Source organism: Sitophilus oryzae, unplaced genomic scaffold (assembly GCF_002938485.1).
Source record: "Sitophilus oryzae breed Bouriz unplaced genomic scaffold, Soryzae_2.0 scaffold_1067_pilon_pilon, whole genome shotgun sequence".
NCBI lineage: Eukaryota > Metazoa > Arthropoda > Insecta > Coleoptera > Curculionidae > Sitophilus > Sitophilus oryzae.
The window spans coordinates 1,267,197-1,288,268 of record NW_022145690.1 but is presented as its reverse complement, the minus strand read 5'-3'; the positions used below and the strand labels follow the sequence as shown (position 1 = coordinate 1,288,268).

Here is a 21,072-nt window from a genome sequence, read left to right as displayed (position 1 = left end):
GATATTCTCTCGATGTTTTTCGTAAAAAATTAGACGACGCGTCCCATCAATAAAACTTCGACAAATTTGCAAGTAGCCAATAAAATGAGTGGGCGGAGCGATTTGCGGTGACGTACTCGTCATATCGACGTATAAAATATATTTCTGTTTATTTAAATGTTTTTTGTCCGCATTCCTTTCATAGACACAGATCCAGCAGACGAACTGTACTATAAAGAAAATACTACATACTGCCTTTGATACTGCATCTAACCGTCCACTGTCCCAAAAAAAAGCGGACTTTCAGTCATTTGTATTTGAATTTTGTTTGCATCCGGAATAAAACGGTAAAAATATCAAAATTGTCCGGTTGATAAGAGACGCTGAACTAATGGAGTGTCCGGTTTGGCGCCTGTCCGATCCGAACTAGAGAAGTTCTACTGTATATTAATTAAATTAAATATCTTAAAAAAGTTTTATTTTACTGACTGTAAATAAGAGTTTTAGGGCGAAATTTTAATGCATACTTATATATTATTTTATGCTGTTCTGATTTATTGTGGGTTATTATATCGGGTTATTTTATTTGGTATTTTGTTTTTATCCATAAGTGGCTGTTATGTATAGATATGAACCTTGGGATAATTCTGAGTCTTTTTTTTTGAACGAAGAATTATTCCACGAACAAATTATTATGTATCTATGTGTTATATATGTTTATATTTGCTACTTCTATAAAATAAATCTTAGAAAATTAATAAACGTTTTTTTTTAATTCTGTCTCTTTCTGTTGTAAGTTCAACTACTAGGAGTCTACGTTAACATGGATATGGACAAGCAAAAGCAGTGCGTTACCGCAGCACGGATGCACCCGATGTTTTTATGCCGCCGATGCGGTATTGCCAGTTCCGAATTATTACAGAACTATGTAAGAAACAGTCCATGTTATTTTATAGGATCAATTTTAAACATCAACATATAACTGTGTTTTAGAAAGATTTGTATTATGCAGCTAATTGGACTTTTGCTTGTCTGTCCTCCTTATTTGTTTCCAAATGATTTCATTTATTATTTTATTTGACTGTAAAATCATTTTGGCACATAAAATCTATTAGGCAGTGGCAATTGGCAATCTGGCAATATTGTGTACGGTTATTGTTTTAGCTAATTCGCCAGGAGACGACACTAAAACTCACGATACCCTAGACAAGGAAAGAGAGTCTCTCTTTCCTTCTCTAAGGACAAAATACTCGGAAGCTAAACCGCGCAACCGCGGTTTACGTCAAACTCAGCTAAACTTTACCGCTGATGGACTTTGTAAACAATGGCACTTTTATAAATATCAGAGTAAATATGGCCCTATTTAAAAACAAAGTGAAAAACTCATCAGCATTCCTGTATTTTTAAATTATACAAAAAATACTAAAAGCACTTTAAAGAAAATTTGCAATTTGTGAATGTGTTTTGGGGATCCAGCGATTCATAGACAACTTTGATAATTAATATTATAGACCGCCAGTCTATTGACTGGATTATTTTTAATTTGTGTTGTGGTTCAATAAAAATCTACATATATGTATAAAATGCTAATGTTTATCTGTGTCGTCTCTACTGAAGTAACGAGTTGCTCTAGAAAGTTGCTTTTTTTACAAAAAGATAGCTAATTGGCTCTTCTAAAAACTGTCGTCGCCGGAATTTTTTGTTTCTCATTTAATTAAAAAAAAATAAAAAGTATTTTTTCCTTATGTCGTGGCGGATGCGCCAGACTTCAACTAGTATCATAAGTAAATTTTATATACGTACATTGTACATATATTATGTAATACATATGTTTTTTTTTAGTTTTTTCATATTTTTGATTCTGTTGCCTACCCTACTGTAAATGTACTGCACGCCACTGGTACCTCGCCACCAGAAGTATCATTTTACTCCTAATAAAACAGTATACTATTATCGATACATATGCGACGGACATGACTTTATGTGAATAACTAATAAATTTTAGCATGGTATTGATTAACAAAAAAATAAACCCCTAATTAATATCTCTGATAAATACCTACTTACTACTGATAACGTTTTGTGTTGTGTCTGCATTAAATGACAGATAAGGGAAATAAAACAATGTTATCAGTTTATCGTCGAGTCAGTTTTATTTACGTAGATTATGTTTGTTGGCAAAGTCGATATCGTTTATGGACGATATGTGCACCGTTCGCGACACTTTCTTCTTGGGAATCACCTGCGAACGGGAATGGAACTGGTATCGATCGGTTTTCGATTTGGAGTTGGGCGTATTCGTCGAATCAGAGTTCCTGAAAATGAACAAATGACTGATTCCTTATCAACTATATTTTTATGTTTAGTGTGGTTGAACCAAAGATATCTAACACTTTTATACAGGGTGTCCCAGAAATAAGTGCAAGTATTTTAAGGGGTGGTAGGTCTGGCCAAAACAAACATTTTTCCAAATAATTTCTGAAGTAACATCAATATTTGGATGAAAATTGGTGTCTGGGAGTTTTTTGATATGAGAAATTTGATTTTGATATCAATATGACTCCTACTTGTAGAGGGCGCCACCTACATATTTTTAAACTGGTTTGAAGAGTAATAACTTTTTGTTCATACCTGTATAAAATTACTTAGTAAAAAAATATACATTTACGACATTTTCTACGTAAGAAATGTCTCTTGGTAAAAATCACTACGAGTAGTGGTATTCGAGATATTTGGAGTCGAAATTATCAATACCTGTCATTACTGACATAAATTAAACATGTTGACATAGTTGTTAGATTGAAATAATAAATTTGAAATGTTTTTGTGTCAAAAGTTCAACAGAAACTGTTTTATCATCATTTTTTCGCAGAAAAATTTATGATTAATTTAAAAAATAAAAATTTCACAAATTTATTATTTCAGTCAAATAATTTATCTAACCAACGTGTTTATTTTTTGTCAATAATGACATGTATTAACTACTTCTATTATAATTATAATAATCTTGAGAACGGTTGCTTGTAGCGAATTTTACCAAGAGACATTTATTACGTAAAAAGTAACGGAGATGTATTATTTCCTCACTCAGTAGTTTTATACAGGTACGGACGAAAAGTCATTACTCTTTAAAACAGTTAAAATACATGTAGGTGGCGCCCCCTAAAAATAGGAGTCATATTGACATTAAAATCAAATTTCCCACGTCAAAAAACTTCCAGACACCAATTTTGATCCAAATATTGACGTTACTTCAGAAATTATTTAGAAAAAACGAAATAAAAATGAAAGTTCTACACCCTGTATCTCCGAAACTAAGCATTTTAGGACATACATTTATACGAACTTTTTTACTTATTTTTATCTGCAGAATATGCTGTCAAAGTTTCCGGAATACAGTTCGGACCACCCTGTATATCAAGGTATTATTACTTTCTACGTTAATGAATAATTCATAATATGTCATTCTGAAATCAAATTAATTATGAAGTTTATGGTTGCTAGGGTAATATTATCGCTTCAGTGTTAAAAGTAAATCATGTGACTTACTTTTAGCACCAGTGCTAAAAGTAAATGACTTTTACCATCAGTGACATAATGTCACATTTTAGGCACTGACAGCATGCGTTAAAAATTACATTTTTACTGACGTTTGTAGAAAAAAGCTATTACGAGTATAGGGGTGAGCCACTTTTGAGACGCACCCGGTATAACCTCTAATGTATATAACCACATTGGTATATTCTTTGTTATCAGGTAGTAATTGTTAATTTTGAAGTTTAACTTGATATAATAGCTTTGTTCGGGTTCTTGTTATTACCGATTCTGAACCGTCCTAGAATTCTGCTGCGCATGCGCAAATGAAATAATGTCTTCATATTTCCTTACGCATACGCATCACAGTTCTAGGACGGTTAGGTAATAAGAGAAACCCGAAGTAAGCTAATGTCATTTTAATAGAACGTTAACGGTTTTTGTAGACGTATCTGTTTTATAAAAAAATAAAGTGTTCTCGAATAGTCGCATTTAGATATTTTAAATAGTTTTTTCTTTGTGTTTTTTTTCCGACGACGGAAAGAGAACGTTAAGTATTTTTTTAGTCCGTTAGGCAAATTTGTTTATTAGTAAACCACTGCTGACAATTAGTCTTCGTTGGGTTAACGCAGAAGTGTTTACAAAAAATAAAATTTTATTTTGTAGATTTTCTTACAGTGGCGAAATACCATAAGACTTTTTTTGGAGAGACGAATCCGCCATAGAGGCACAGATTAGGTATACTATATCTATACAGATAAAAATCTTATCCCTAATTCGTGGTACGAAAATTGTTTTTTATGACAATGTGCAAACGAGTAAAATTTCCTGTGCGCAAAAATTCGTACTCGCGTAAAATAACAATAAACAGCGCAATAGAGAGATATCGCTAAACCGAATAGTACATGGACGTTAATAAGGCCAGGTGTTATTTCCTTTACGTGAGGTGGTATTAACTCTCTTCATTTATAGTTATCGGATCGGAAAGAATTCTGTTCGCGTCGCGTCCGCTATTTAAACTTAACCTAACTTTGAGTTTAAAACTTTGAAGTTGTTTTGTTTTTACTAGGTATTTTAAAACTAAAGGGCTAATGTGCTTATTTCCAGTTTCTAGTGCTTTATTGTTCAACGTCTGCCAGTGGGTTTAGGGCAACAAGCAACAAATTCTCTTAGAAGGGCTATCGACATCTGCTGTAAACCTAAGCCTCTTTATAGGTTCTTTAATATTGGAAGAGGTGGAATCCATATTTTGTGCCATATTTATTTAACTAAAACTAATCCCAGCCAAATATCAAATTACTTAATAAAACTAAAGTAATAATTCAAAAGAATTCAAACATAACCTAAAATAAAAGATCTAGCCGGCCGGCCCCGGTTGTCAAATACCCGCACATGCCCATTTAAGCAATTTTCAAACGTTATTTAGAAATAGCGCTTGGTGTAATTGATCCGCAAATTTCGTCAGGCGGTAACGTTATTAGCAGGCGTTGCGTTAAAAATTGACTCGCGCATATCGTAACCATGATAAGGTACGCGTAAATACTGCATGACGCTATTCGGTTTTCCGATATCTCTCTAATGGCTGTGCCGGTCAGGCGCTGTGCACAATTTTAGAGGCCATAAGTGGGCGTGCTATCTGCGCAAACTAGTAACCTAACTAGTGCCCGATTCCGAAGATTGGAACCACGAAAACTAATAAAGAAAAAACAAAGTTTATAATCTGTATAATCTGTGATAGAGGTATAGACATTTTTTATTATTCTCATTATTCGAAAATAGAATAACGACACGTGAAAACAAGTTTAGTTAAAGAATGAAACAAAATTGATTATAAAATAAAATACAGTAGCACAGATTGTATTTTTACCTTGACGATTTGAGTATGAGTTCAACGCTCCTCTTTAAGCTGCTCTTCTTCGACCTGTCACTCTTATCAGTTTCCGACGTGTTGCTCCTTCGATGGTCCTCTACAATCTTCGATATCTTGTAATCGATCAGAGGCAAAGACGAGATCTTTTTGTTTATCTCGCTTTTCCGTTTCGCGGGGTAATACGGTATTTCTATAGAGGGCGTTTGAGACTTTGAAGACTTGATGCTGCTTTTGCTGTCGCTTTTAGCGCTACCACTGGTCCTTTCTTTACTCAGTTTGTTTTTGAGCTAGAAAAAAGTCGGATAAATACAGTTAAATATGTACTAAATATAATTGAGGCTGCAGATATACAGGGTGTTTCTCAAAAGTGGCTATAACTTTTTTATTTCTTCAGATAAAAAACGAGATTTTAGTACATTAGTATATGACATATGACTTAAATGAGGATTCAATGAACCTTTGATTTTTAAATGACACCCTCGGTATTTTGTTACTTTATTCTATAGAAAATGACACTCTGAATAGGATGATATATCATCTGTCCCCTTGACATTTTCCCCTATGGTTTATTTGAAATTGTAACGTGCGGTTCGTAACGACAATATGACTCGAAATACCAAGTGTGTGGCACCAAATTATTCGTAAAAATTGCTTTTTCCAAATATGCTAATGAGCCACTATCTTTCCATTTGGAAAAAAAATTAGTTATGATTAAAAATACGGTTTGGGTATCTTTTAACTGGCCAGAACAAGACATATAAAACCTTAAACGATCAAATATATTTTTCCGACCGTCCTTGATTAAAAATGAGTGTTGTTAACACATCTATGGCACTCTAGATTGAAATTTAAAATACAACTTTTTAAGCGAAAGTGTAAAAAATTGACATGTCACTCTATTCAGAGTGTCATTTTCTATCTCGAATAAAGTAAAAAAATACCCTTTAAAAATCAAAAGTTGAAAATAAATCAATTCTGTGATATTCTATGACGAAGAATATAAATAAAACCATGTTATACTTACATAGGTGGAATTTATAACTCCAATGTTGTTGAGATTTACATTTTGTTTGTTAAAATCTTTCGATTTACGGTATTGTTTATAATTGCCTTCCATAGTTGGTTCAAATTTATACCTAAAAAGTAAATATAAATTATTGGGTGATGGTCCACTTTAGGTACGTCGTCAAGCTTGAAGTTATTGATGTGAATTTGATATTAATATGTTCTACAATTAATGTTTTAAACGTTTTAAGTACGGATCGTACGGATACTCGGCTAAATGTTTCAGATTTCTGCAATAAAATTATTTATTTTTTGAGGTTAGAATATAGCTTTCTTTATTAAGTTTAATAAAAGTGACAAGGACGACGCAGATTTAGGTTTATTTGTCTTGCTCACGTCTGCGTATATCGCTGGCGGTAACGATGAAATATTGAAAATTGGGATTTTTTTTATTTATACTTTCCTATTAATTTTGAAAAATAGCGGTAGCGATATTAAGCTGATAAGAATAGATATTATATTTTGATCTGTGTTAAAGGTTGAGAAGAGGATCATAATGGTAAAAACGTCCGCCGTAACTGAGTTTTGATTGCATTGGTTACATTTTTTTGGGGGGTTTGTTTTTCGTGTTATTTATGGACGATCCTGTATAGAAAATTCTAAAATTTTGAGGTACCTAAAGTCCAGCAGACCCAATTATTGATTTAAAGACTATATCCGAAGATATTCCTCCTTGAAGTCAATAATCAAATATTTATTACAATTGTTATTACAACTGTTTGTCAACAAAAACGCCTAAAAATATAACCAGACATCAAAAATCAGGATTGCCAGATTGTTATAGCTAAATTTCGGGATAGTAAGCGAGGACAAAAAAAAAGAAAAGATGACGCTCCAAAAAATAACACATCACCACTCCCTTCCACACTTTCAGGAATAGCGTATAGTATATAAAAATTTTCTCGGAAATCCCGGACGCCTGGTAACCCTATATACGACCAGATTAAAATTCACATCAAATAATACAAGAAGTTAAAAGACATCCATTCTTATTTTATTTTGCTTCTATAATTGCCCATGTGTCATATAACCAACATTGTCATTTTATTTTATTGTTATTTTAATTTGCTTTATGAACACCCCTTAAAATCTGTCAACCACTTACCGTATATCGTCGAAATAGCAGTTGTTCAACAGCCGCTTGACATTTATTCTTTTATCGTGATCGTACTCGATCATCAGTTCTAAAATACATCTACCCTGTCGAGTGATGTGAGGTAATAAGGGGTGAACACCAGTACCTCTTTCCTTGGGGAATACTATACAGTTTCTAGACCTGCAAAAAAATATAAATGTATGCTCTTATAATATAAAATATACTGTATAGTTTCACAAAAAAGTAGCTGCTAAAACTGCAAGGCGTATCTATCTATACCGATCCGTGGCTAACGTCAAGGCCTGACTGTTTTGACAAGAAGTGTCTAGTCTTAGCAGTCAATTATTAAGCTTGACCAATCAGGTTGGTTAGCGTGGTTATCTGGAGTGTGTTAATTCATTTGTGTTGACAGTTCTACCGAAGTGGTCCAGAATTAGTAGTCGTAAACAAACCAATTAAAAATAAACAAACCATTGTTTTCATTAGTTTCGCAACAAATCTGTGTTTTTTACGCGTTTCTATGCTAATAAAATTATATTAAATAATTTTGAGTGAATAGTGAACTATCTTGATCCGATTCATAACATCGTACCCGCGAAAAAAACCATACTTTCTGTAAAAATTATAGTAACACCGGCGATGCCGGCTGTGTGTCCGGACTAGGAAAAAGTTTTGGAATTTATATAAAAACATAATTAATAGCGTTAGTGTTAGTGTATAGTGTTAAACCAACGTAAGTGACGTGTATTTTTATGTAAAACAGTTTTCGTTTCTTTATTTTTACTTTATGAAATAAAAAATTTCGCGACATTGTTCTGTGACTGTGCCTTGTAGCAGCAATTATAATAAGTCCTCAGGATCTGTCTACATTCTCTTTCCCAACAATATTAACTGTAACTAGGTCACGTCCAAAACCTACAGAACATGCTGTGCCTACAATTTTTCCAAATCAACCCTCTTATGGACCCTCTGTGCATGTTCCCATAAAGAGAAAACGTCCCGATGAAAGAAAACAAGATTTGGAAATTCAGGATGAAATAAATATTGAAAAGTATTATTATTATTATGAAATGGCAATATATTTTAAAGAAATTAAATGAATTTGTACTTTATTTCAGTATTTTATATAAAAAAATTATATCTTTATCTTTTTATTTACGATTTATGGAGATGGTACAAATTACTTAATGTTAATAGTTAATTCTATCTGATATCCACATTTTTTAAATATGTTAGGCAAATTTTTACAATTATTTTTAATTAAACTTTAAAATGTATTCTGCCGTTATCATATACAATACATTTTCTTAACTTGTCGATAAACGTATAGTTTTCAAATTTTTTAATATTTGGAAACTTTTTATCACAGGTATATTATTACTAGTTGCTAAATACTCGCTAACGCAATTTTAGGACACGCTTTTATTATCTAGATTTTATTTTGTTCATCTTATGCTGTAGTTTATTTCATATTAATATTCGTGCTTTAGATCTAAATTTTAATGCTATTCAATTACTTTAACGCGATAAAAGTTAATGTTATTTTTTAATATCTTTCTGTATAACATTTTTCATATTTATATCTGGCAAAACTATCAATAAATACTATTATTTATGCAAAACCTATATGCAGTACCATATGGCACAATACAAAAGCCGGACTAGTGCGGTGACGTCACAAATCGATGTCTCTGGCCTGTCTGTCATGTTTGTCATGACCGATCTAGTCATCGAAATTGCGTGGTCTGGATTTTAACGTGTAAGACAGTGATGAAGACAGCTTAATGGAAAATCAAATGTACTAAAAAGAGATAAAAATTGGATTGATACATTTCTTCTATGCGGTATTGCCGGGTTTTGTATCAAAATTTCAACCCGCACAAGTAGGCGTTTACGAAAAATGTTACATCTAGGGTTGGAACTTTACTTTTCAACAATTAATTACTCATTTTACTACAACTGTAATAGATTATTTATATTATCTTCAATTCAGTGGTATATGAACATCCAAAATTTTAGGATGTGCACTCGTCGAAGTTCATTCTCCCAACCTCACTTCGTTTATAACATACAGTGCGAAACTAAAAATAACTGTATATACCAACCTTGATTTTAATTTACTCAAAAATTGTATAGGTGGCGATCCTACAATTTGATGGATTTTCGAGAGCTGGTCTATTTCGTTACTTCCAGGAAACAACGGCAATAAACTAAAAATATTAATTTATTGATAGGTCTAGTTCAGACATGAAAAAAAGTCAAACATACGTAATCATTTCGTAGAACACGCAGCCCACAGCCCACACGTCCATTTTAGGTCCGTAATTTCCGTTGGTCAGCAAACATTCTGGAGATCTATACCATCTGGTCGAGATATACTCGGTATATGGAGGTACACTGTATATACCTCTTACTGAACCCAGATCCGCTAATTTTATTATTTCATACTAGAATAATCAATAAAAAAAATATGTTTTAAATCAGGTATGAGCGTGTAAAAACACAATTTAAAAATAAACGATAATACCAATTTTCATATAAATTTCCCTAATTGACGTAGGTTGGAAATATAGGCATTGTATTCTCCAACCAATTAACAACTTTTTTGCTATATAAACCTTTTTTGTCTAGAGAAGCGGCCTATACATTATCAAACAAATTCAACACAGGCTGTTGCGCAACGAGTTGCCAATATATGGTCCTGTTTGATGCGTTGCGCAATTGTTTGGTAAGTTTCAAGAATGTTTAAATTCTTTTGTGCAACAGGACTGTTTGCGCAACGTGTTGTGTAGTGTATGTGTGTGTTGCGCTTTATTGTGCAATATTTTAGTTCATTTATCCAAATTATTTGTTTTTTTTTTTCGTTTTTTGGTATCATCGACATAATCTAGGGTATGTACGATAATAATTGATATAATGGCAATTGAGGATACGATTGTTTCTCGAACAATGCACATATTTTAATAAAAAGTTTGATCAAAATTTTACCAAGTACATGGGCGATGCAGTTGTGCAACACAACGTTGCGCTGAATCAGTTGTTGTGCAACGCAACATTGCGCATAGCTTTGTTGCGCAATTTGTTCAATAATGTATGGGCCGCTTGACATCAACTCGATATATTTTTTTTGCTCTACTCTTGGTGAAATAATAACACAGATTATTCATTGCACAGCCAGTCGATTTTGGCAGTTTTTGAGTGTCCGCGCGTTACCTTGCGCACATGTTCTCGTACACATGCAGGCAGTAGCTGCATCAGTCTCGGTAATTTTGAAATACGATTATTTGCTTCAATGGAGCTCAGAATACGACTTGTTATACCGGCTGCGTCTCAAAAGTGGTTCACCCCTATAACTTTTTTTTATTTTTTCAGATAAAAAGTCGAGATTTGGTATATTAATATGTAACATAAATTAGGATTGATTGACGTATTCAATTGTTTTCTATCACTGCCTGTTTCACCGGAAATTACTACAACTTTTGATTTTTAAATGGTACCCTCGGTGTTTTGTTGCTTTATTCGATAGAAAATGACACTCACGAACAGAATGACATATCATATGTTAAACTTTTGACATTATATGGTTTATTTCAAATTGCAACATGCAATTCATAACGACAATTTCATTCAAAATACCAAGTGTGTGGTACCAAATTATTCGTAAAAAAATATTTTTTCCAAATATGCTAATGAGCCACCCTCCTTCCATTTGAAAAAATGGGATATGATTAAAAATACGATTTGGTCATCTTTTAACCGGCCTAGACAAGACACAAATAACATTAGATAATCAAATTTATTTTTCCAAGGCTCCTTGATTAAAAATTAGTGTTTTTAACACAGCCATGGCTCTCTAGATTTAAATTTAAAATTCAATTTTGTTTTAAGCTAAAATGTCAAAAGTTGACATATGATATGTCATTCTATTTAGAATGTCATTTTCTATCGACTAAAGCCCCGTTCTCAGAACGACGTCGTGTCGCCAGCGACACTGATTGACACTTGACACTTCAAACAACCAATGGGAGCTGTACTAAATTTAAAATTGACAGCTGTTTGAATTTTGTACAAATCTCATTGGTTCTTTTGAGGTGTCGATGTTCTGAGAACGGGGCTTAAAGTAAAAAAATACCGAGGGTGCCATTTAAAAATCAAAAGTTTAGTCATTTCCGGTGAAACAGTAAGTGACAGAAAACAATTGAATACGTCAATTAGTTCTACTTTATATCATATACTAACACACCAAATCTCGTTTTTTTATCTCATAAAATAAAAAAGTTATAGGGGTGAGCCACTTTTGAGACGCACCCGGTATAACATAAGATATGCGAATATCTAGAAATATCTAGGCAGGTACACAGTCGAGCCGTATTCCATGTAAATGATCGTACTCGACTGGCTGTCTTATAAATTGGATGTGATAAAACCATAAACTATAGGTACTGTAATTATAGCCGGTCCAACGACTTAAGGAAGATTTCGACAGACGATATCCAAAAAATTACAGAAAACACAATTTGACTGTGAATTAAAATGGCAGACACAACTGTCACTGTCAGGGATTCTCCCATTCGACAGATTATAGATGGTGTTATGTTGAAATTCTCAAAATAATGATAATTTTCTCAATAGAATTAACTGGCAGAATATAATTATTAGTACAATTAAGGCCAAAGTTACTTAACTTACTTTTTTCATACGATACAATCGTGTTGATTCAGTAGAGGGGAATTTGATCAAGATATTCTCAGGTTTCACATCGCGATGGAATAAACCGTTTCTGTGTAAATGTTCCAATCCTCTCAGTAACTGATACAAATATTCCTTAGCTTTGGTCTCAATCAAACCCCTAAAAACGATAAAAAATTCAATAATGAATACTTCTCTGTTAATATAGTGGTAATTTTGTATTTGTAACGTAAGAATTTGCTATTATTTACTTCGTTCATTTAGTAATAAATAAAATCTCTCGCCTTACTTGATAAAAAATGGATGATAAAAATTAATAGAATAATTTCTTTAAAAATTCTAAAATCTATAATAGGGTTTTCTTCAAAATTCAGGCTAATAAACCTTGCAATGGTCTTTGATATACACAGAGTGTTTCAAAATTAAATGTTCAAATCACTGGGCTAAACAATATACAGGTTGTTAAATTGTTTATTACTCGCGGCAAGAGCTTTATGGTTGAAATATGGTAACCTCGACCCGCTCGTCGATAGACGAGTCGGCAGAAAACCGTATAAGTGCATGCGTTCTCAATAAGTAGTGTTGCCATTCTGTTCCTCTATAAGTAACTGTCAAGTTAACAATCTGTGTAGTATTCCATTTAAAACATACAATAGTGCAAAATGTTTTATATTAACAAAAATATTTTAAAAATGTGCGCAACTATTGCCCATGTTTTATAAAAAAAAAGGAGATGAAAATCTCAAACCAGACACATGATATAGATTTTTTTTTAGTTTTTTTTTGTCATACTGTATATATGCAACTTTAAAGTGACCCTACCTTGGATTTGTACTGGCTTTTTTCCTAGCCTTCAAATGATCATATAAACTCATATCCATCAGTTCAAAAACGAAGGTTACCTGACCTGAAAATGAGTCGCTGTATATTTAGTTTAATATCTATTTCTCGCATTGATCGGCCTTACTAATGGTACTCAAACATGTTCAATATGTTTACGTGAAAGGGTATCTTCTGAGCAGCAACCACTTCCGCGCATGTTAATACTGATGATTCTCTAGAACAAAAAATTCAGATACAATGCGACCAAAGTAAAAATTAAAAAGACCAAACTAAAATAGTAGAGTACTTACGATTTGTAATGTTTCTTTAACCTTTTTGCAGCATACAACAACCCCGTAGACTTGTGTTGGCATCTGAGAACATCAGAAAAAGATCCTTCACCAATTTTATCCAATATTCTGTATTCTAAACATAATAATTTCAACTTAAAAAATTGCTAAAAATAAGTGACATCATTTTATACTTGCATAGAAAGTGTCTACGTTACACATTATTTGTAATTCCTAAAAAAAACTAAAAACAAATAATTATTTTATTAAAAAAATCAATTTGTACTCTCAAGACATGCCTGCCAAAAAAAATGTCAATTTTAACTCTGAATTTAATTCAGGTACCTAGTTGTCAATTTTAAAAATATTAAATAAATTGTGATAAAGGTAAGTATAACTATAAATTTATTTCACTTTTAAATAACATTGCATATTAAAAAATTGAAAAGAAAATACAATATAATTGTTCTAAAACAAAATATTTACATCTAGGTACTTATATATTTATTTTCATATATATGGAATTTCTTATTGAGAAAAATACTTTATTTTGTACAAAGTTCAGTTTTATCTGTCTTCAACTTGATTATCTCTGGCTAAAACAGACTCTTCAAACTTAATCATGTAGGTGGTTCCTTTATGCCAATGAGCTGTTACTTTTGCTGGCTAAAAATTATGAACAACTACTTATTAAATATGTTTTGTAGTTAGTGTTTTCATGTATATGTGTGTACTGTTTACTAAAAACCCATAGTTTAGTTTAAGAAAAATACTTAAAAACCTGTTCCTGTTAACACGGCTTCTATAATACCAGCAATATACACAGCACAATTTAAGCTACTCTTGTCTCGAGGTATTGAAATAAATTTATTTACAACAGGCTCTTTTTCCATCAAATAATAAGTATTTTCATCATCATTGGAATGTTCTAACTTATCTGCTTCTTTCCCGAATAGCGCCTAAAGTATATATAGTTAGTATAAAGTAGAAATATATTTAAAATTCTGATCTTTACTTTCCAAAAAGTTGATTTAATAAAAAGAAGTATACTAAGTAGCTTCGTTTCACGTTTACCACCTCGTTCTCTTATAAAATACAAGTCTATTAGTTTCAAACCGACTTTTTGACCGAGCTCGTGCAACCTAAAACAAATTAGAGTGTATTTTATACTTACTATTTACAAAAATAAGTTGATCTTACCTGTTTTGTAGTTCTGGTAATGTCTGGGACTTATTTTGACAATACTGAACTACTTCGGAAAATAATAGGGCAAAACAACTTAAAGATACTTCACCCTTTCCTCTACTTAACGGTTTATCTAAAATACTTAAACGATTTCTTCCACCAAGACTCATTTTTGCTTTGATTTCTTAACATGAACTATTTATCAAAATATTTTTGTTTTTAATTTTTTTAGAGGTTAAATACGACATGTCAGATGTCAGTCAAACTCGCAACCAGTTATACAACACTGTTTTTCTGGTCAGCTAGCTTCTTCTGCTTGTTCTAATTGTTAAAATTTTGAAAAAGCGCATTTCCTTAATAAATGCATTTTTATAGACTATGTTAACCTGTTTTTTAAAAACTTTATAGAAATATTCAGCATATTTATGTTGATATTAAATGTTTAAACACATAAACAGTCTGTTTTTTTCGTTTAAATTTATACAAGAGAGTGAATGTGCGATCTTGAGCGGCAAATACGTCACAGAGGAGGACCGTTAAAAGAAATAAACTTCTTCAGATTCAGTTTAGTGTCTTCCTGTCGCTCAAACAGCGGAAACCGGTATTTAAATATATTCGCGCCGTAGAAATTGTATTTTATAAACGCGCTTTTTGGTGATTTTGGTTTTGGTTGGAGTTTTTTTGAGATACCATTATTAAATAAATTGGTAAGTATTTAAATGAATATATGTATTACATAATATGCACTATTCTTTTTAAATAATGTAATTTTGCCAAAAATACAATGTAAAGAAATAAGTTTTAGAAATATTATAAATTATTCTATTAGCAATTTTTATGGTATATTTATTTGCGTAAAAACAAAAAATATAGATATGATTTAATTAAAGAAATAATTCAGTTGCTACATATTACGTTCCTGTTATAATTAAAAACCAGTTGAAATAACTCCGATATTAATTATATTACTTGTTTATATTTATATTTTTTAATATACCGTAAAGCTGTTGATCCATTAAATAAAATTATAGTAATTATAATAAGATGTGAGATGTGATTATACATATAGATACGCATTAATACAGAGTAAATAGATTTTTTAAATAAAAATCTATGAATTGTTATTTTATATTGAAAAATCATTTTAAATTGAATCTATGAATTGGTATTTTTCTACATATATATACAGACTTACGAGTAGTTTAACTATGGTACAGGGTGATTTAACATTAAATGTTTTCTATGTTAGAAATGTTAAAAAAATTATAAAAATGTAACACATCAAATATTTTTTTATTCATATGTTTTTTATAAATATTTTACAATGCTAGTTTTATATATGTACATATATATACCGGGTGCGTCTCAAAATTGGCTCACCCCCATACCTTTTTTATTTTTTCAGATATAAACTTCCTGTTTCACCGGAAATAACGACAACTTTTGATTTTGAAATGGCACCTATTCGGTATTTTTTTACTTTAATCGATAGAAAATGACTCTCTGAATAGAATGACATATCATATGTCAACTTTTTTGACATTTTTGCTTAAAAAAGCCATATTTTAAATTTCAATTTAGAGTGCCATAACTTTGTTTAAAATACTAATTTTTAATCAAGGAGCCTTGGAAATATATATTTGACCGTCTAATGTTTTTAGTATCTTGTCCTGGCGGGTTAAAAGATATCCAAATCGTATTTTTAATCATATCTCAATTTTTTCAAATAGAAGAGGGTGTCTCATTAGCATATTAAAAAAAATATTTTTACGAATAATTTGGTACCAGACACTTGATATTTCGAGTCAAATTGTCATTATGAACCGCATGTTACAATTTCAAATAAACCATATGCGAAAATATCAAAAGATAGACATACATACATATACATATAGATGACATGATATGTCATTCTATTCAGAGTTTCATTTTCTATCGAATAAAGTAAAAACATACCGACGGTACCAATTAAAACTCAAAAGTTACCGAAACACACAAGAAGTGACCGAAAATAATTGATTACGTCAGTCAATCCTAATTTATGTCATATACTAACATAACAAATCTCGTTTTTTATCTGAAAAAACAAAAAAGTTATAGAGGTGAGACACTTTTGAGACGCACCCGGTATACAGAGAATTTCATTGTTCCAAAAAGAAGCATTATTTACTAACTCAACATAAAATAAAACCAGCAAATTATGAGTCTATATTTTAGTCCATTTTATTGAGTAATTCAAAGTATTGCCACGGTACAGTAGATAATAAAGTCGTATCTCCTTTTTGGTATTGTCGATATTTCATATGAATAGTTTATTTTTCATATCAATCATATCATATCAATAGTTTATCAATAGTTTTTATTGTTTGATATCGATATTTTCAGTGTATTAACCCATTCCTAATTAATAGGTCAATAATACAATAAATATTTTTTTTTTTCTATCAAAATACCAAATCGTGTTATCCGTTCCCTACACTCAAATTAGCATACATATGAATATCGGTAATATGAGTTATTGCTTCAAAGGAGCGTTTTCAATGAAAAATTCAATTATAGAAAATGGTGGAAATCCGGTGAAAACCCAACATAACGGGCTATCTATCATCCATAAAGCAAGAAAGAGATAATCTACCAAGAACAAGGTCGAACTATATTGTTTTGAATCAGTATCTGAGTTACATAAACCGTAGTACCTATAAATTATTAGGAAATTAGTACCTATATACTTTACAGATTAATTCCATGAATTATTCTTTAAAAAAAACTTAAGAATTACAATATTAAATATCTGTTCTTTTTTAGTTCAAAAATGCTAAATCTCATTTTCTTAAAATTTCTTCATTAATCAAAGTTATTCGACATCGAAATTTATATCTGACTTCAAAGATCGGACCACTTTAACTGTCTCTGTGACGTCATGTGAGTTTGGGCCACCCTGTAAAATCAAATTATAGGGAAACACCAATTCGAAAAGTATATATGTGAGTACTTTCTTGACAATTTCGTCCCCATATAGTATAGCTGTGTATATCAAGAATAGGTACTAGAAATTAAAAAAAGGTTAACATGATATTATATACGGATATTACGAGTTACGAGTATAACGGTTATATTTCAAAAACCACTCGGGGCACTCGGAGTAGTATATTGTTATATGGTATAGTATACAGGGTGTCCCAGAAATAAGTGCAAGTATTTTAACTGGTAGTATATTTCGTTTTCGGTCTCAGAAACACGCCTATGAGGTTTTTTTTGTAAATTTTTTTAGTTTTAAGTTAAAAAACATAATTTTTTGATAATATGGCGACATAGGTAGTAGATTAAATTTACATGAAAGAAAATTCAGAAAAGATCCAGTGGTTCTCAAAATTTAAGCATTTTTTGTTTAAATTTTCAACGTAAAGTAACTCGGTTATTTTGGACTTAGAAGAAATATTTCTTTTGACCAGATCTACCACCCCTTAAAATATTGCACTTATTTCTGGGACACCCTGTATAGTATATGGTATTTTTGGAACGGAAATTTAGTAAAATAAAAACACTAAATCACCACAATACACCAAAACACTTTTACTTTTACACTGGACGCGCGTTTCGCTAACCATGTTAGCATCATCAGCAGATGATTATAAACTAAAGTACAATCTACAAGTTGAGCGTTTATATACTCACTCAGTGGGCCCCGAGTGGGCGTGGCAAAATCTAGCCAACCAAGTCAGAGCCAACCGAGCGTAACAGTTAGATTTTCGCCACTAGAGTAGTAGGAACAAAGAACTTGAAGGAATTGGACCGTTGACTCTGTTCATACTATCTTTACATTTATTAATTCTGATGCTTTCATATGCATCTAATTGCCTGTAATTTGAGACTTGTTTAATTAATTTTAAATTATTAAGATCTATACAATGTTCTTTATCAACAATATGTTCGGCAACGCAAGATTTATCCGGTCTACCATATCTTATCTGAGCTAAATGTTCCTTAAATCTAGTTAATATTGATCTTCTAGTTTGCCCAACATATTTCTGATTACAATCTTTACAAAAAATTTCATAAATACCCGACCTTTCCAGTGGAGGTGTTTTATCTTTTGGATTACCTAATAATTGTTGTAATTTATTATTAGCAATATACACAAGTTTATAATTGACATTCTTAAAAATTCCTTTTAGACCACGGGATAACTCTCTATCAAACGGTATCGAAAAATATTTAGACGTATCTTTCCCCACTTGAAAAATCTAATTTTCAGAAATCATTAACCTATACCTACGTTTTCTAATTAATTTATCAACTAGTGAAGGAGAATATCCATTACACTCAGCTACATTCATAATGTAATCTCTTTCTATTTCATATATTTCGTTGGAAAGTGGGAAACTAAGTAATCTATGAACTAAGAAATTTAAACTAGCCATTTTATGTTCAATACTATGATGTGATTCATTAGGAATATATCTGCGTGTGGTCGTATTTTTCCTATAGGTATAAAATTTCAGGCAATTATTAGTATTTCTAATAACTAATACATCTAGAAATGGTAATCTGTCGTTGTTCTCAATTTCATGCGTAAATTTAATGGAAGGAAAACGATTATTTAACTTAGAAATAAAATTATCTATGGTGTCTGAATGTGTATCAAAAACAGCAAAAATATCATCCACATACCTAAACCATACTCTTGGAAAATACTCAAACTGATTCTTAGCCTCCACTTCAAACCTGCTCATGAATAAATTAGCCAAAAATGGAGAGCCACTAAGCTAAAAAAATATATAGCATTCCATTTAAAAATATACAACTCTGGTTTGAAAATATGTTTGAATCACCAAGTATGTTGACAAAAATATTTTCAAAATGTGCGTTATCCATTTTATGTTATACATATAGTTGAAATGATGTACACAAACCAAAAACCTAATGCCGGGTCCAGACCAAGCAGACAAACAACGACAAGACAGAAACATTCATGTTTTACGACAAAATTGCGACAATTCCAATACATTTCTGCGACATGTTTGTCTCATTTTTGTTTTGTTCCAAAATTCGGAGACTTTTCAATGTCCCGTCTCGAGTCGGTTAGGTAGTAAAATCTAAATCTAATAAAACTCATTTCAACTAAACTTTTTACTTGTACTTATTGTACTTTTGTCCTTGCGGTGTGGACAATTTGTCTCAAGTTTGTCTTGTCAGAATTCACCAATTTTTTGTCGCGAGTTTTTCTTGTTTTTGTCTCAAAATCGCGTTTACTTTTTGTCGCCTTGGTCTGGACCCAGCATAATATAGATCTTTTTCGGAAGGCTGAATCCCCCTGTATATTAAATGTTTATTGTTTTATAGGTTATTTTTTAATAATATCTATTAGAAAAAACACACACAAAACACAAAAGTAACACAGCGAATAACAAACTACTAAGACTTAATTAATCAGGATTAAATTTTCTTTTTTAAACCATATTACACGCATGAATAAAAGTTTAAATACTATTACGAAAATGTTAAAATGTTAAACTCAACTTTAAATTGAATGAATGTTTGGAGGATGTCAAGAACTCTTTTTGTTAAATGTTGCAACAATATTTTTTTAATACTGTTGCAACTAAATAGATTATTTAATATAAAACTTTTTTAAAGGATATAAGCATACATGAAAAAAAGAAAGAATAATTTTATTTTAGATTGGGTTTTTAAATTTTTCGAGATTTTCAGGATCCCGGGATTTAATATCGGGATTTCGGGATAAAACAGACACAGGGATCCCGGTTTGGAAACCTTAATGTGAATTTTATGTAGAGAGAAAAATATCTTCAAAAAATCCTATATAGGTATTTCGCCACTGCAAGAAAATGTTTCAGTTTTACAGATATACAAATTTGCCTAAGGAACAAAAAAATGCTAAACGTTTTGGAAAGTTTATCTCTTTCCGTCATCGGAAGCCAAAAGATACAAAGAATAAAGAAAACAACTATTTAAAAAATTTAAATTCAACTATTCGAGAACACTTTAGTTTTTTTAAAACAGATACGTCTACTAAAACCGTTGACATTCTGTTAAAATGACATTATATCTATATATATATATAAGTTAAACTTCAAAATTAACAATTACTACCTGATAACAATTACTTAATAAGGTAAAACCAAAAAGCCCAAACTTTCTGTATGATTATTTTTCATTTTTACGTAGGTATGTTCATTGGCGTAACTACAGGGGTGCCCGGGAGTGCCGCCCCCCCCCCAGGTACTGCTGGGCACCCCCATAGAAATCTTAAATTATGACTCTTGGCTACGTATTAATTTTTTTTTGCTTGTGATGCAGTAAAAATGACGTTTTCTAGTTTTGTGTTAATGTATGTAACCCAATATACAACTACAAACCTGTCTGGTCTTTAACCGTGGCAACACTGTTTTCTGTATCATTAATCAGTGGTAATATTAAGCAAGAAGATGTAACAAGTCACTCTATTTTTGTCCTGATTAGTTGATAGTTTGTTTAATGATTATATATATTGTTATTTGTTTCTTTAATAAATAAACCAC

General features: G+C 31.3%; 3 protein-coding genes across 4 annotated transcripts in view; 1 reads left to right on the top strand and 2 right to left on the bottom strand.

Moving 5' to 3' along the window:
• Window positions 1-2,115: 2,115 nt before the first annotated feature.
• On the bottom strand, window positions 2,116-13,766 carry LOC115879585 (MAPK/MAK/MRK overlapping kinase-like). Of its 2 annotated transcripts, XM_030896481.1 has the most exons (11): window positions 13,540-13,766; window positions 13,367-13,481; window positions 13,201-13,290; window positions 13,056-13,154; window positions 12,234-12,393; window positions 9,813-9,991; window positions 9,650-9,754; window positions 7,554-7,724; window positions 6,408-6,519; window positions 5,381-5,670; window positions 2,116-2,294 (listed from the first exon to the last, which is right to left on the bottom strand). In XM_030896481.1, exons 1-11 carry the CDS (start codon window positions 13,565-13,567, stop codon window positions 2,132-2,134), a joined length of 1,512 nt encoding a protein of 503 aa, XP_030752341.1. In that variant the 5' UTR covers window positions 13,568-13,766; the 3' UTR covers window positions 2,116-2,131. The 2 variants fall into 2 exon arrangements, with proteins under 2 accessions (XP_030752341.1, XP_030752347.1); XM_030896487.1 differs by lacking the exon at window positions 13,540-13,766 and having other exon boundaries at window positions 13,056-13,140; window positions 13,367-13,415.
• An 11-nt stretch (window positions 13,767-13,777) lies between these two features.
• LOC115879759 (trafficking protein particle complex subunit 5-like) lies at window positions 13,778-14,790 on the bottom strand. The gene is given in 4 exon segments (XM_030896748.1): window positions 13,778-14,011; window positions 14,119-14,304; window positions 14,361-14,487; window positions 14,546-14,790. Coding segments are annotated over 4 exon segments (567 nt in total). The 5' UTR covers window positions 14,701-14,790; the 3' UTR covers window positions 13,778-13,912.
• Window positions 14,791-15,021: 231 nt separating this feature from the next.
• LOC115879628 (cathepsin L1-like) overlaps window positions 15,022-21,072 on the top strand; it is a 56,801-nt gene continuing 50,750 nt past the window's right edge. The window contains exon 1 of the mRNA XM_030896527.1: window positions 15,022-15,237. The gene's annotated coding sequence lies outside the window, so the exon portion shown is untranslated. The remainder of the gene's footprint in view (window positions 15,238-21,072) is intronic.

Bases quoted from the DNA above. Each gene is read 5' to 3' on its own strand.
- LOC115879585 (XM_030896481.1), bottom strand. From the start codon at position 13,567: ATGTGTAACGTAGACACTTTCTATGCAA. The intron at 13,291-13,366 runs GTAAGTACTCTA...TTTTTGTTCTAG, and splicing joins TTAAAGAAACATTACAAATC to AGAATCATCAGTATTAACAT. The intron at 5,671-6,407 runs GTAAGTATAACA...ACTTTTTTCTAG, and splicing joins GAGTTATAAATTCCACCTAT to CTCAAAAACAAACTGAGTAA.